The sequence below is a fragment of the Ammospiza caudacuta genome, chromosome 30 (genome assembly GCF_027887145.1).
Source record: "Ammospiza caudacuta isolate bAmmCau1 chromosome 30, bAmmCau1.pri, whole genome shotgun sequence".
In the NCBI taxonomy this organism is placed as follows: Eukaryota; Metazoa; Chordata; class Aves; order Passeriformes; family Passerellidae; genus Ammospiza; species Ammospiza caudacuta.
In genome coordinates this window covers 3,166,665-3,178,962 of record NC_080622.1, presented here as the reverse complement: position 1 = coordinate 3,178,962, position 12,298 = coordinate 3,166,665, and the positions used below count along the sequence as shown (strand labels likewise).

The 12,298-nt window shown below is 66.8% G+C and overlaps 2 protein-coding genes across 2 annotated transcripts; one reads left to right on the top strand and one right to left on the bottom strand.

Annotated features, from left to right (window-relative positions):
* Positions 1 to 691: 691 nt before the first annotated feature.
* MTX1 (metaxin 1) lies at positions 692 to 3,979 on the bottom strand. Its single transcript, XM_058821787.1, has 8 exons — positions 3,879 to 3,979; positions 3,726 to 3,795; positions 2,572 to 2,651; positions 2,351 to 2,443; positions 1,896 to 2,078; positions 1,580 to 1,656; positions 1,184 to 1,338; positions 692 to 1,066 (listed from the first exon to the last, which is right to left on the bottom strand). Exons 1-8 carry the CDS (start codon positions 3,957 to 3,959, stop codon positions 840 to 842), a joined length of 966 nt encoding a protein of 321 aa, XP_058677770.1. The 5' UTR covers positions 3,960 to 3,979; the 3' UTR covers positions 692 to 839.
* A 1,825-nt stretch (positions 3,980 to 5,804) lies between these two features.
* THBS3 (thrombospondin 3) lies at positions 5,805 to 12,298 on the top strand. Its single transcript, XM_058821769.1, has 22 exons — positions 5,805 to 6,043; positions 6,170 to 6,426; positions 6,518 to 6,620; positions 6,833 to 6,859; positions 7,120 to 7,202; positions 7,285 to 7,336; positions 7,422 to 7,570; positions 7,716 to 7,856; positions 7,999 to 8,076; positions 8,158 to 8,310; positions 8,411 to 8,521; positions 8,623 to 8,730; positions 8,954 to 9,113; positions 9,200 to 9,318; positions 9,427 to 9,479; positions 9,630 to 9,823; positions 9,897 to 10,075; positions 10,181 to 10,229; positions 10,355 to 10,551; positions 10,627 to 10,799; positions 11,739 to 11,878; positions 12,032 to 12,298. Exons 1-22 carry the CDS (start codon positions 5,872 to 5,874, stop codon positions 12,088 to 12,090), a joined length of 2,757 nt encoding a protein of 918 aa, XP_058677752.1. The 5' UTR covers positions 5,805 to 5,871; the 3' UTR covers positions 12,091 to 12,298.

Genomic DNA, 12,298 nt, shown 5'->3' with positions numbered 1-12,298 from the left:
TGGCCCCGCGCCGCCTTTCCATCCGTGCATCGTAAACCGGAGCCGCAGAGCAGCCAACAGCGGCACCAGCCCCACGCCCGGTGGGACCGCGGGGGCAGACGGAGCCCAGGTGGCCGCCCCCGACCCCGCTCCCAGCCCGAGCGATGCGCTCCCAGCTGTGCCAGCTGCGGGAGCTCCCCGGCGCTGGCAGGCGTGCTGGAATGCAAACAGATGTCAGCGCTGGAGGGATCCCGGCTGCTGGAGCGGGGCTCCGGGTGTCCCGCTGGCAGCGGGGAGTGCTCCTGGGCTGGGGACGTGTCCTGACGAGCAGCCTCGGCTGCCCTTGGCTCTGGTTTTGTGTCTCGGCTGTGCTGCCGGGCTGGCAGCAGTGTGGAGGGGAGGTATCAGTGCTGCAGAGCTGCTGTCTGCACTGCCCTGAGCGCTGCCACAGGGGAATGATGCAGGGGAAATGTGGGGCTAAGCCCCAGAGCTGTTGGAGATGGGACAGGGACACTGCTCAGATGCCACAGATGCTTTTAGATCCCCCCTCTGGGACCCCTGCAAGACCCAAAGCTGGAGCAAGGGGCAGAACTACAGCCAGAACACATTGGTGCCTGCTGCAAAACGCCAACCTGGGCAACTGGGGAAACTGGGAAGGGCCTTGGGGGTGCTGGGAATACGAAAGGGTGCAGGTGGAGAGAGGGAGGTTTATTGGTGAGGCTGGGACGCTCCCACGGAGAGGGCTGTGGTTCCTGGTGGCGGCACACAGAGCAGAGGAGCAGCGATGCTGCCAGGCTTCCACAGAGTAAAAACAGTCAGTTCCAGGGGCTGGGAAGGAACAGTCACACAGCTCTTCCTCCTCACTCCTCCTCCTCCTCTTCCTCCTCCTCCATGGCGATGGGCTGCCGGCCGGCTGGCCCCACGCTGCCGCGCTGGATGGAGACGATGCCACTGAGGAAGGCGTAGCCCAGCATGGCCGCCAGCCCCACCAGCACTGACAGCAGCTGCTTGCGCCGTTTGTGGGGGTCCTCCTCTGCCTCAGTGCTGTCCGTGCCTGCAGCCCGAGGGGCAGCGCTCAGGGGGTCACCTGGAGGGGGGCAGAGCAGGGGTGTGGGTGGGAAGGGTCACCCTGGGAGGGTGGGGATGCACCTTGCGGGGACAGGTCACCCCACAGCCGCAGGGTGAGGTGGGGGATGGCTCTCACCTCCGTCCCAGGGGAAGTAAAGGCTGAGGATGGAGGTGCAGTAGTTGCACAGGTTCTGCAGGGACTTCAGGTGCTGCTGCAGTTTCCCGTTGGGCAGCTTCGCCTTCAGGAGCGGCGCCAGGCGGCTGAAGACCAAGGCGTCGAGGGAGGCCGGCCTGGGGCACAGAGAGCAGTGTCTGGGCCACTGTCCCCACCCAAAGCCACCCAGAGCCACCAGGCACCGCCAGCCCCAGCACCCCCAGGGGACAGCACAGTGGCTCTCCCTCCTTGGGACAGTGCCCTGTCCCCTGTTCTGCCCTCAAAGTGGCTGCAGCTCCCCTGCAGACCATGGGGCCTCAGCCCTGCTGGGGTGTGGGGGCTCTCAGGCCCCTTCCCCTCCCCCCTTTGGCCACCTACGAGTCTCCAAAGAAAAACTTCTGGGAGCCGAGGCGCTGGGAGAGGAGTGTCAGGCATTCCCGAGCTTCCCGGTAGAGCTGCAGGAGGAGGAGGACAGAGAGTTGTCACCTGCCCACGTACCACCACAGTGCTCAGGGGAGCAGGAGGGGGGAACCCACACCCCAGTTTGGATTTTTTCAGAGCCAATCTTAAAGGTGCAAAGCTTATTTCTGGGCTAAACATACAAATGGGGATACGAGCATCATGAAGCCACCCCAGGACAGCCTCACAGGGATTTCCCTGTGAGGACCCACTGTGCCCAGACCCCATCCCTCACCTCCTTCTCCAGCTTCTCCTCATCCTCCATGTAGTCATCCCCCCAGATGAGCTGCAGCCGCTGCAGGTGCCGCTTGTGCATGGCGTTGGGCAGGAAGAAGTTGAGGGGGAAGGGGATGGTTTCCGCGTACCACTTCCGCGTGTGCTCCACGTAGTTCTTGGCGTCCACCCAGAAGGTGTGGATCTGTGGTGGAGAACAATCCACAGCCTGGCCACGGCAGAGCTGCTGGCACACCAGAGCCCCTGCCTGGCACAGCCACCCTGGAGAGCACGAGGGGCTGCAGGAGCATTGGGGTTAAGGGCAGACCCCAGCCTGGGATGCACAATCCACGGCTGCCACCCCCAAACTCCTACCCCAGGATGCTGCTGCTGGCAGCTGGGCACACCCAAGCCTGCTTTCACAGCTCCAGGGAGCAAAGCCCATCCCCAGCAAGCCTCCCTTCCCTGCAGCCTCACCAGTACTGGCAGCAGCTTCTCCTCCAGCAGGGACACGAAGGCCAGCGTGTCCGCGCTCTGCATGGCTGACAGGTCGTAGTCAGCGTTGTATTTCTGCAGAGAAAACGCCAATTTAATCCCATGGGATACCCCAAATCCCATCCATGGGGGACACAACCTCCTCCCTGAGGGGCTCCAGCATCCAGCAGCCCAGGGCAGGGCAGCCCCAAGCCCCTCTGTACCTGTTTCCTGAGGTGGGTTATGATCTGCTGAGGTTTGGAGATGGTGCCCTCGTCCCGTGTCCTCAGCGCGGGCAGGTGCCCTGTGGGCAGGGGGAGTGAGCAGGGGCTGCAGTCACCGTGCCCTGGGCAGGGGAGGGGTGCAGAGGGCTGCAATGGGGGGATGGACCCCCATGCCTGAATGAGGGGCACGAGGCAGTGCAGGGGTGTGAGGTGAGGTTGGGACAGAGCAGCACAGGGGAGGGGGTAGAAGCTGTGTGATGGGAAATGGGGAATGTTCCAGGACAAGGGGGTGTGGTGGGGATGGACAGGGGTTGCAATGGGGTGTAAGAGTGCAGTGATGCATGGGGGAACAGAAAAAAGGGGGTGCAATGAAGGTGTTCAATGGGACAGGAGTCACAATGGATGGGGGTTGCAATGGGACAGGGGATGTGGTGGGGCATGAGGGTGCAATAGGGCAAGAGGGGGTGTGATGGGACAGGGATGGGGATGAGAAGATGGGTGTGTGAGGGGACAGAGGGGAGTGCAGTGGTGGGGGGACACACAACGGGGTACAGTAAGATGAGAGGGTGCAGTCAGGGGCATGGGACATGAGGGATGCTGTGGGGTGGGAGGAGGTGATGGGGTAAGGGGTGTGATGAGATGGTAACGGTGGTAACGGGACAGGGGGTGTGATGAGGTACAGGGAATGTAATAGGGTAGGATGGTGCCACGTGGGGAAGGAGAGGCCATAAGGCAAGAGAGATGCAGTGGGATGAGGGGTGCAATAGGGCAGGGGGTCAGTGGTGTGGGGCCACAGGACATGAGGGATGCTATGGGGTGGGAGGGTGTGATAGGACAAGGGGTGCAATGAGATTATAATGGTGGTAATAGGACGGGGTGTGATGAGCTACAGGGGGTGCAATAGGGTAGGATGGTGCCACGTGGGGAGGAGAGGCCATGGGGCAGGAGAGGTGCAGTGGGATAAAGGGTGCAGTAGGGCAGGGGGTCAGCGGTGTGGGGCCACAGGAGGGATAAGACGGACTGGGAGGGTGTAATGGGGTGGGGAGCGTAACACGTGCAGGGTGCAGGGGTGAGGAGTGGGGGATCGGGATCACGGGGCTGCCATGGGGTGGGGGTCCCGGTGGTGGTGCCGGTATCCTCGGCAGGGCCCTTACCGGAGGGGCTCCTCCAGGGGCTGGTGACCCGGTGCACCTTCAGCGGCGCCCCCGTGAACCGCGCGTAGGTCTGCGGGAGGGACGGACGGAGCGATAGAGCGGGGCTCGGCCCGCGGCACCCCGGCCCACCCCCGCGCCGGCCCCGGCGCTCACCAGCACAGCCAGGCAGTCGGGATCCACCGAGGGCAGCCCCCAGCCCCCGGCCCAGCAGAACAGCTCCATGGGCGCCGCCATCTTCCGCCGACCCGGAACCGGACGGGCGGCCCCGCCCGCCCCCGCCGCGGGGCGGCACCGACCGGGGGTCCCGTGATGGAGCGGAGTCGAGCGGGGCCGGGGGTGGGAATGGTGGGGTGGGGTCTGCAGGGTCCTTGGGGAAGAACCCGCGTCCCGTCCCGCACCGCACGGCTCAGCTCAGCTCCGCGCTGCTCGGCCCCGCACCGTGTCACAGCCCCGCACCGTGTCCCGCACCGTGCGCACAGTCCTGCTGCGTCCCGCACTGTGCTCACAGCCCCGCTGGATCCCGCATCTCTCTGCACCGCACCGCTCAGCTCCACACTGCTCCGTCCTGCTCAGCCCCGCATCTCCCCGCATGGCCCCACATTGCCTCGCACGGCTCAGCCCAGCTCCGCACCGCTCACCCTGCTCGCCCCGCACGCTCCCGCAGCTCTCCACGGGCAGCAGCCGGGCCCGGAGCCCGCTGGCAGCGGCGGAGGGAAAACGCCCCGTGTGCGGCTCGGGAGCCCCCCCCTCCATGGCCCGCACCCCCTCGTTACGCGGGGTCGCTGGCGCGGAGCCGGCCCGGGGGCGCGGGGCTGGGGCAGCCCCGGGGCCGGGCTCGGCCGGTTGTTATGGTACCGGGGGAAACAGCTGTAAACACGGCCGGGACGCCGCGGGCCGCCCGCCCGCCTTGGCCGGAGCTCCGCGGGAGCGGCTCCGCGGCCCGAGCATCCCCCGGCGGTACCGAGCGGCCCCGGCGCTCTGCCGGTCCGCGGCGTGGGGCACCCCGGTACAAGCGGCCCCGCGGCCGGTCCCGCTCTCCCGGGCCGGGATGCTCCGGCGCTGCTGGGGCGGCCCCAGCCCCCCCGCCTGACCTCCCGGTGAACCGGCGCTGTCAACGGGGGGACCGGCAGTGCCGGGGGGGTCCCCGAAGCCCCGCGCTCAGTGCGCCGCGCCGGCACGGTGCCCCCCTCCGGGGCCGGAGCCGCGGCCGGTGGCCCGCCGGTGTCCCCGGGATGCGCCCGGTGATTGACGGCTCTTTGTTTCCTCCTCGCCGGCCCCGCCGGCCCCTCCCCCGTGCGCCACCCCGCCCCGCCGCGCTCCGCTCCGCACCGGCGGCACCGGCGGCACCATGGGGGCACCGGGGAGCCCCGCGCTCCTGGCGCTGCTCCTGCTGGGCGCCGCCGCCGCGGCGCGGCAGGAGCTGCAAGGTACCGGAGGGGCTCGGGGCGGCGGCGGGGCGGCCCCGAAGGGGCGGCGGGACGGGCGGCACTCGGGGGTCGGCGGCGGCAGACCCCGTCCCACCGCCGCTGACAGCGGCTCTGCTCGCCCCGGGGGAGCTGCGGGCACCGGGGACGCTGGAACGTTCGCCCCGGGGCGCTGGGTGGCCGCCGGCTCCGCTGCTGGCTCGGGGCCGCGGGGCAGTGCGAGGCGGGGGCTGACCCCGGCGCCGTAGCCCCTCTCGGTCTGCCCGGTGCGACTGCACGGAGCAGGAGGGCACCCGTGCGGCAGCGGCACCGAGCTGCCCGCTCTCCCCCCTCAGCGCCCCGAGCCGGTACCGGAGCCCGGAGCGTCCCTCCAGTGTCTCCCTTACCGGGGCTGGCCCGCGGGGAGCTCCGCGGAGCGGGATGCAGGGAAGCCCCAAGAGCGGGGCGGGCTCCGGGCCGGGACTCAGCCGGTCCCGCCGGTGCGGGGGCTCCGCGGGTCCCGTTAGGAGGCGCGGCCGGTCCTGGAGCGCCACCGCGCGGGGGCGACCCCGGAGCCCCCCGGGCTTCCCTGGTCCCCCCAGAGCCCGGCGGTCCAGGGACACCCCCGCCCACCCCCGCTGTGACCGCAGCGGGCACCGGAGCTGCGGCTGCCGGCGCAGTGGCCACCCCGGTGCTCGTGTCCCGCAGTCATCGACCTGCTGCTGGTGAGCGAGGCTCGGCAGATGGCCAGCGTGGCCCACAAGATCCGCATGGAGCTCCTGACTGTCAACGACGTGTACCTCCTGTCCACTTTCCGCCTGCCCCCCAAGCAGGGCGGGACCCTCTTCGGCCTCTACTCCAAGAAGGACAACACGCGATGGCTGGAGGTGTCCGTGGTGGGGAAGATTAACAAAGGTGGGTGGGGATGGACTGGGACGGATGGGGCTGAGCTCCTGCAGGGAAGAACGACGGGCACACGCCACTGCCAGGGTGCTGCCGGTGCTGGGGGGGTGCTGACGGCCCCTTCCCGCTGCCCTGCAGTCCTGGTGAGGTACCTGCGGGAGGACAACAAGGTGCACTCGGTCAACCTGCAGCACGCGCACGTGGCGGACGGGCAGAGCCACTCTGTCATCGTGCGCCTGAGCGGGCTGCGCAGGGACGCGCTCGGCGTGGAGCTCTACGTGGACTGCAAGCAGATGGACTCCAGCGTGGGGCTGCCCGAGCTCTCCGAGATCCCCCTGGCCGAGGTGGAGTCCATCGAGGTGCGCACAGGGGTCAAGGCTTACCAGAGGATGCAGGTGAGTGCCAGGGGGATTGAGAGCCTGGCTAATGCATGTTTGGGGATGGGCAGAGCTCTCCATGCTGATTGCATCTCCCCACACGCATCAGGGGTTTGTAGAGTCCATGAAGCTGATCCTGGGAGGGTCCATGAGCCGTGTAGGGGCCCTGAGTGAGTGCCCTTTCCAAGGAGATGAGTCCATCCACAGTGCAGGTAATGGCCTGGGGGGCTTTTGGGGTCATGTGTGTGGGTTGTGGCACAAGGAGGTTGGGGGTGACAGCACAGAGGAGTGTTCCTGCCCCTCCTGGCCCAGTGTCCCCACACAGGTGGGAGCTGCAGGGCTGCACATGTGCTGACCGGGAGTGAGGTGACGCTGCTGGGGTGTCACAGCAGCATTTGGTAATGCCTCTTCTCTCTCCTTGCAGTGACGAGTGTGCTGGCCTCCATCCTGGGTAAGTCCCTGCTCTGCTTCCCTCATTGACTGGTGAGGCGTTTGGGGCTTCACAGAGGCAGAAATCCCTGCACAGCCTGTGCCAGTGCCCCATGTGGGATCAGAGGGTGTGGGGTGTGCTACAGGGAAACGTGCCCTGTGTGAGCACAGGCTGTCAGGTGCCTCATTCTCCTAGCTCAGTGCCAATGGGCAGAGCAGTCCTGGCCCACAGCCCTGGGAGATTTTGTGCTGGGATTGACCTTTCCTTTCTGCTGCTGGCAGGTGAGCAGACCAAGGCACTGGTCACGCAGCTGACCCTCTTCAACCGGCTCCTGACCGAGCTGCGGGAAGACATCAGGGACCAGGTGGGACTGAGGGGGTGCTGACACTCCCTGGGCTGGGTTTTCCCAGCACCCTCCTGATGCTCTTTGCTCTGCTGCCTTGCAGGTGAAGGAGATGTCTCTGATCCGCAACACCATCATGGAGTGCCAGGTCTGCGGTGAGTGTTGCCGAGGCCCTGCTGCCACCTCGGGGGGCAAAAGAGCCACTTTGTGTCACCCTTCACCTGCCTCTCCTCTCCTCAGGCTTCCACGAGCACCGCTCCCGCTGCAACCCCAACCCCTGTTTCAGCGGCGTGGACTGCATGGAGACGTACGAGTACCCCGGGTACCGCTGTGGGCCCTGCCCGCCGGGGCTGGAGGGCAACGGCACCCACTGCGCTGACATCGAGGAGGTGGGCATGGGCTGGGGGGCACCAGCAGCCCTGGCACTGCCAGGCTGAGGATGCTTCCTCTGGGAATGCCCTGGGATGCCCTGGGGCAGCAGCCACCCTGCAGGATGCTGTGCCAAGGATGAAGCCTGTCTCTCTGCTGTTGCAGTGTGCCCATGCCAACCCCTGCTTCCCCGGCTCCAAGTGCATCAACACAGCCCCGGGGTTCCGCTGCGAGCCCTGCCCCCGGGGCTATCGGGGCAACACCGTGTCTGGCGTGGGGGTGGACTATGCCAGGGCCAGCAAGCAGGTGAGTGGGATCCTTGTGGGATCCCCTGAGTGCAGGACAGCATGGATGATGTTGGAGCAGGACATCTTCCCGTGGGCAGGAATGGGCAGAGCCACCCACAGGGAAAAGCCCCAGGTGAGCATTTCTCCCACATTACTCACAGGTTTGCACAGATATCGATGAATGCAACGATGGCAACAATGGGGGCTGCGACCCCAACTCCATCTGCACCAACACTCAGGTGAGCAGCGCTGTCCCGCTCCCTCCCTTGCTCCTGGGGCCGCTCAGCTCCCTCATCCCAGCCCTGCCTTCTCTCCCCCAGGGCTCCTACAAGTGTGGGCCCTGCAAATCGGGCTTTGTGGGCAACCAAACATCTGGCTGCGTGCCCCAGAGGTCCTGCAGCACTCCCACCTCCAACCCCTGCGACATCAATGGCTTCTGCCTGTTTGAGAGGAACGGGGAGATCTCCTGTGCTGTGAGCAGGGGATGGGGCAGGAGGAGGGTGTTGGGGGTACAGAATGGCAGCATTGGTCCTGCCAGGGCATTTCCTAGCCCCTGATCTCTTTTTTATTCAGTGCAACGTGGGCTGGGCTGGCAATGGCAACGTGTGTGGGCCAGACACAGACCTGGATGGGTACCCAGATGAGCCCCTGCCCTGCATCGACAACAACAAGCACTGCAAGCAGGTGGGCTCCTGCAGGCGAGGCCCAGGGGGTGCAGGATCCACAGCAGGGCTGTGCTCCACACCTCATCTCCTCCCTGTCCCTAATGCTGGCTGTGCCTGCAGGACAACTGCCGCCTGACGCCCAATTCTGGCCAGGAGGATGCTGACAACGACGGCATTGGGGACCAGTGTGATGACGATGCTGATGGTGATGGTGTCAAGAACGTGGAGGTGGCTGTGCTGGATGGGTGGCCATGCCAGTGGCTCGAGGAGGGCTTCTTGTTTTGGCTCAGTTCTGAGTCCCTCAAGATGCTTCTCCCGGGGAGCAGCAGGCTGGTGGTTTGGGGATGGTCTCAGGGTGCTGGAGATGTCTGTCTGTCCTGACCACTGTTGGACTGTGGCCTCCTCTCTGCCCATTACCACAGTGCCAACATCCCCATCTTCTTCTCCACAGGACAACTGCCGGCTCTTCCCCAACAAGGACCAGCAGAACTCAGACACTGACTCCTTTGGGGATGCCTGTGACAACTGCCCCAACGTGCCCAACAACGACCAGCGGGACACGGACAGCAACGGCGAGGGGGATGCTTGTGACAATGACATTGATGGGGACGGTGAGCTGCTCTTGGCTTGGCCTGGCTGTGCCAGGGGGGCAGGGTATCCTGTAGGGGAGGGTATCCACTCAGCACCATCCTTGCAGGGATACCCAACATGCTGGATAACTGCCCCAAGGTGCCCAACCCTCTGCAGACCGATCGGGACGAGGACGGCGTTGGGGATGCCTGTGACAGTTGCCCTGAAATGAGCAACCCCACTCAGGTATGGCTGGGGCCAGGCTGGGCTTGGGATGATTGGGGCCTGGCTCAGTGGGGCCTCCTCTTCCTCGCCCCAGGATGTGCACTGAACTAGGGCTCCGCTCTCCTCCAGACAGATATGGACAGTGACCTGGTAGGAGACATCTGTGACACCAACGAGGACAGGTGGGGATGGCACTGCTGTGGGGTGACCTCCCAGTTGTGTCCTGGGGGGCAGAACTGGGCTCCTGGTTCAGGGACCTGTCAGGAGGGACAATGGGGTCTTTGGGGAGATCCCCACTTTTGTCATTGCTCTGACCTCGTTCTTGCTCCCAGTGATGGAGATGGACATCAGGACACCAAGGACAACTGCGCTGAGATCCCCAACAGCTCCCAGCTGGACTCGGACAACGATGGGCTGGGGGATGACTGTGACAACGACGATGACAACGATGGCATCCCGGACTATGTGGCACCTGGCCCAGACAACTGCCGCCTCATTCCCAACCCCAACCAGAAGGACTCAGACGGTGAGCATGGGGTGGGCAGGAGGAGATGGACCTGCCTGCGCTCAGCCCAGCCGTGACTGAGCACTGTCCCCAGGGAATGGCGTGGGTGACGTCTGCGAGGAGGACTTTGACAATGACACGGTGGCGGACCAGCTGGACGCGTGCCCCGAGAGCGCCGAGGTGACGCTGACCGACTTCCGCGCCTACCAGACCGTCATCCTCGACCCCGAGGGGGACGCCCAGATCGACCCCAACTGGGTTGTGCTCAACCAGGTGTGGGTGCTGCGCCCCGTGTTTCTGGGGGTTGCGCTGCAGGGTGGGGGCTCAGGGCACTGGGAGGTCACCAGGGGTGTCCCTCACCCAGCTGTCCCCTCACAGGGCATGGAGATCGTGCAGACCATGAACAGCGACCCGGGTTTGGCTGTGGGTAAGATATATTCACTCACCCACAGGTTCTTGGGGCAGCCCTCCATTACTCCCACCATGCAGGGTGAGGGTGGGTTGGGAGTCCCGTGGGGAGAGAGGGCTCCCCACAGCGTTTCCTGCCTGTAGGTTACACAGCCTTCAACGGGGTGGACTTCGAGGGCACCTTCCACGTCAACACCATCACCGACGATGACTACGCCGGCTTCATCTTCAGCTACCAGGACAGCGCCAGCTTCTACGTGGTGATGTGGAAGCAGACGGAGCAGACTTACTGGCAGGCCACCCCCTTCCGGGCTGTGGCCGAGCCGGGGCTGCAGCTCAAGGTGGGTGGTGGTCCCACCCACGGGATGGGTCAGGCCCCCTTTTGAGCCCCCCCTGAAGCCCCCATGCGCCTGCAGGCGGTGAAATCCTCGACGGGCCCCGGGGAGCACCTGCGCAATGCTCTGTGGCACACGGGCCACACGCCCGACCACGTCCGCCTGCTCTGGAAGGACCCGCGGAACGTGGGCTGGAGGGACAAGACGTCCTACCGCTGGCAGCTGGCACACAGGCCCCAGGTGGGCTACATCAGGTAAGCGGGGGGGGCGTGGGGACCGCTGGGGAGGGGGCTGTGACACCACGGTGCACCCCCAGTGCGGGGGGAAGTCACTGGGGAGAAACCAGCCCTAGAGTGAACCAGCCCTGATGATACCCACGAGTAAGGGTCTTGCGGATCCCCCTCAGGGGTAGGAGGATGTCCTCGAGGAGGCATTGTGCTTTCTGGGACCACCCTAGTGAGGAGATGCCGGACATGGGGGGATCCAGCCCTGTGGGACCAACGCAGTGAGGGGATGCCGGACATGGGGGGATCCAGCCCTGTGGGACCACCCTAGTGAGGGGATTTTGGCCATGGGGAGGGATCCAGCTCTGTGGGACCACTGCAGTGAGGGGATGCCAGCCATGGGGGCATCCATCCCTGAGACCACCGCACTGGGGGGATTTTGGCCATGGGGAGGGTTCCTGCCCGGTGGGGCCGCAGCCGCGTTTCTCCTTTAAGGCTCCCGCCGGGGCGGCCGCGGCGGGGGGGCTCCGCCGCCGGGCCCTCCGCCCCCCGGGCCCCCGGGGCCATTGTCCCGTCGCCATGGCGACCCCGCCGGCGCCTTTCACATGCAAAGCGCCCGACAAAGGCGGCGGGGCCGGGCCGGGGGCGGCGCGGGGGGCTTCAGCCCGGCCACGGCGGGGGGCCCCGGCCCGACCCGAGCATCCCGCCGCTCCGGTGCCCCCGGCCCAGTCTCCCGCAGGATGCCCCGGCTCCAGCCCGGTGCCACCGTCCCCGGGTCGGGATGCCCTGGGTCCGGTGCTGCTCGTGGAGGGATCCCAGTGGGATCCGGGTGCTGGCCCCGATGGCGTCCCAGTGGAATCCCGGTGTTTGCCGGTCGGGTACCGGCGGGGTCCCGGTGGAATCCCGGAGCTGGCCCCGGCGGGGTCCCGGTGAGGGCCCGCTGAGCGTTCGGACCCCGTTCCCCGGCAGGGTCCGTCTGTACGAGGGCCCGCAGCTGGTGGCCGACTCCGGTGTGATCATCGACACCACGATGCGCGGGGGCCGGCTGGGGGTCTTCTGCTTCTCCCAGGAGAACATCATCTGGTCCAACCTGCAGTACCGCTGCAACGGTGAGCAGGGCCCCCCGGGACCCCCGCCCCGGCCCGGCGGCCGGCCGAGCATCCCCTCCCGTGCCCCTGCGGCGGGCTCGGCCCTGGCCCGGGGGCTTTACCGGGGCTCGCTGCTCTCGGCGGCTCCTGACGCCCCCCGCGCTGCTCCCACAGACACGATCCCCGCCGACTTCGAGCCCTTCCGCCGGTTCCTGCTGGAGGGACGCGAGTGACCGCGCCCGGCACGGGCCTCCCCCGCCAGCGGCACCGGTGGCGCTCCGGGCTCCCGCCACCGGCGGCACCCGGGCGCGCACCGGGCCCCGCCGCTCCTCCCGGCCGGGCCCCGTTCCCGGCCCCCCGCGGACTTTGCACTGCCAGTACCGGGGCCCCGCAGTGCCGGGGCTCCCGCCACGCCTGCCCCGGGCGCTCCGGTCCTTGCCC